The 2,401-nt window shown below is 43.2% G+C and overlaps 1 protein-coding gene across 1 annotated transcript in view; it reads left to right on the top strand.

Annotated features, from left to right (window-relative positions):
- cart4 (cocaine- and amphetamine-regulated transcript 4) overlaps positions 1-1,307 on the top strand; it is a 2,243-nt gene extending 936 nt beyond the window's left edge. Inside the window, exons 3-4 of the mRNA XM_005953054.3 lie at positions 70-153; positions 921-1,307. Of these exons, the coding sequence (XP_005953116.1) occupies positions 70-153; positions 921-1,028 (192 nt within the window). The 3' untranslated portion in view covers positions 1,029-1,307. The remainder of the gene's footprint in view (positions 1-69; positions 154-920) is intronic.
- Positions 1,308-2,401: the final 1,094 nt, after the last annotated feature.

Here is a 2,401-nt window from a genome sequence, read left to right as displayed (position 1 = left end):
TGTGTGTGTGTGTGTGTGTGTGTGTGTGTGTGTGTGTGTGTGTGTGTGTGTGTGTGTGTGTGTGTGCAGGCTGAAGCTCTGCAGGGTCTTCTGGATGAAGCTGACAGCTCAGCCGGTCTCTCTGTGGAGAAAAAAGCCAGCGTGATCCCGCGGGTGAGAACACTTTGACACGATGTTATTTATTTATTTTTTTAAGCATCTTCTGAAAGAACGTTTCCAAAGTGCTTCGACTGAAAGCAGCGAGCGCAGATCCAAATAAAAAAAGTTCTGATATGATTCAGGATCATGAATGACGAGAGACGATCATGAAGATCAAATCTCGCCTCTGAGGGGTCGTGATGAAAAAAGACCACGTAAAGGACCCGAGGCTGAGAACTGACTCGCAGTTCTGAGCTGATGAAGAGCTTCAAAAGTGATCAGTAAAATCTCGCAGGATGGGGCTGATGTGATGATTAAACCCATCAGAGGCTGAGAGCCTGGATGGACAAATAATAGACGAACTGGAGCCCAGTCCAGAGAAAATACAGCGAGCACTGGTTTTACAGTCCAAAGTTTAGAGCTGCTCAGCTCAGGACAGAGGCTTTTTACATTTACTTTAGCTAGTTATGTAACTCTTTTTAAAAAATATAGATTGACAAAGATTACAACTCAGAATACAAATTATACAACTACATCATAGTTTTGACTCTACAGCAGAGGAAGTTTAAAAGGCTGTGAGGACAAACGCAGCCGTGAGTGCCTGACTTCACCAACCCTCGACTCATGTTGTGACGGTGAGTCCAGGACCTGTGGGCAGTCAGTGCTTAAGCTTCGTGACCCTCAGATGTTTCTCAGTGTTTCTTTATTTTTCTGAGGAAACGTGTGATTCTGAATCGGTCCATTGTGATGCACCCTGAATCCTCTCTCTCTGTCTTCATCAGTGTGATGTGGGTGAGCGGTGTGCGATGAAACACGGACCTCGGATTGGTCGGCTCTGCGACTGTCTGAGAGGAACAGCCTGCAACACCTTCTTCCTGCGCTGCTACTGACCACTCGCACACATTTTCCTCACGAGGACCTAAACTCGGTCTGGGCGCTCACACAGACAGTGCTCAGAAAGACAGAAGTGCACTCTTCGCCAATCGTCTCGCTCCATATTTTAGTCTTTGTTTTAAAGTTTTTGGTGTTTGTCTTTCAGATTAATTTATTTTTGTTAATAAAGATTCTTCATAAAGCTGCACGGCTCCAAAGACTTCATGATTTACAATCTGTTCACGTCTTCAGCCAACACCTGCAGTTCCTCTGACGTCCAGCAGAGGCAGCAGTGAGTCAGTCCCCATAGACTCCCATGTTAAAACAGCAGAAAGAAATGTTTACAGTCTGATACACAAACTGGTCTTTATAGATAATGTCTCCCTTCCTAACACCTGTACAGGGGGACAATGTTTTATAACTCACCTGTGGATTAAGGTTTGCAGTTTGTTAGGGGTGTGGCCTCTTTGACTTACAGGTGGACGGTGACACAGGTGTCTGTAGCTGCTAGCTGTCTGCGAGGCTTGACCTCAGCTAAGTGGAGCGATTGAACTGGACCATGTTTGTGCTGTTGGAGCCTTTTGGAGCATTTTAATGGCATTTTCATTGTAATATCATTTTTGTAAATAATGATCTGACAAGTAATTATTGTTCATCAGACCATCATCAGACCATCCAAGAGCTCAGTGCTCCAGTTTGGTGAAGGAAATTCATGGATTTTATTTGAAAGTCCAAAGATTGAAAGTTTTGCAAAATTACTGAATATTACCTGTAATATTTAATATAACAGTACACCCTTATATGTACTGATGGACATGACGATACTAAACACGATGAAAGTGATGCAGTTTTATATCAAAGCAATAAAACACAATCGTCTGATGCATCAGACGTAAAGAGCGCAGTGATTAGATTTACAGGAAACCTTGAAGTCATTGGGTTGGTCAGGCTGGTTGAGCTCAGCTGTCAGAGCTGCAGGTGTGTGACGGTGTAGCAGGAATCTGGCATTCAATGAGCTTCAGTTTGAAATAAAAAATCAGGAGCTCAAAGGGGATCTGCCCAGTGAGACCAAACACTTTCCTTCCACATTCATCTGCTGCTCACTGAGAAGTCTCTGCCCGCCCGACACAGTTTAGGATCCTTGTTTCGATCATTCACACCCACTCTGAACCTTAAATCAGATGATAACATGGAACTGAACATTTACAGTTAAGGTTTGCTTGTTTTTCTCCAAAGTTCATGGTTACATTTGTTTCTGCTGTTTTCATTTTCAGCTGCTGTTTCAAGTTTAAATTCTAAGCTTATAAATGTATGAACCTCCTGAACATGTGTTCACTTTAAACCGGGACTGTCTGCTTTCTCTGCTGTTGTTATCTGACATCAGACTTCA

The sequence above is a fragment of the Haplochromis burtoni genome, unplaced genomic scaffold, assembly GCF_018398535.1.
Source record: "Haplochromis burtoni strain Fernald_Lab_line unplaced genomic scaffold, NCSU_Asbu1 Contig_2694, whole genome shotgun sequence".
NCBI classification, from domain to species: domain Eukaryota; kingdom Metazoa; phylum Chordata; class Actinopteri; order Cichliformes; family Cichlidae; genus Haplochromis; species Haplochromis burtoni.
This window is presented reverse-complemented; position numbering and strand designations above follow the sequence as displayed.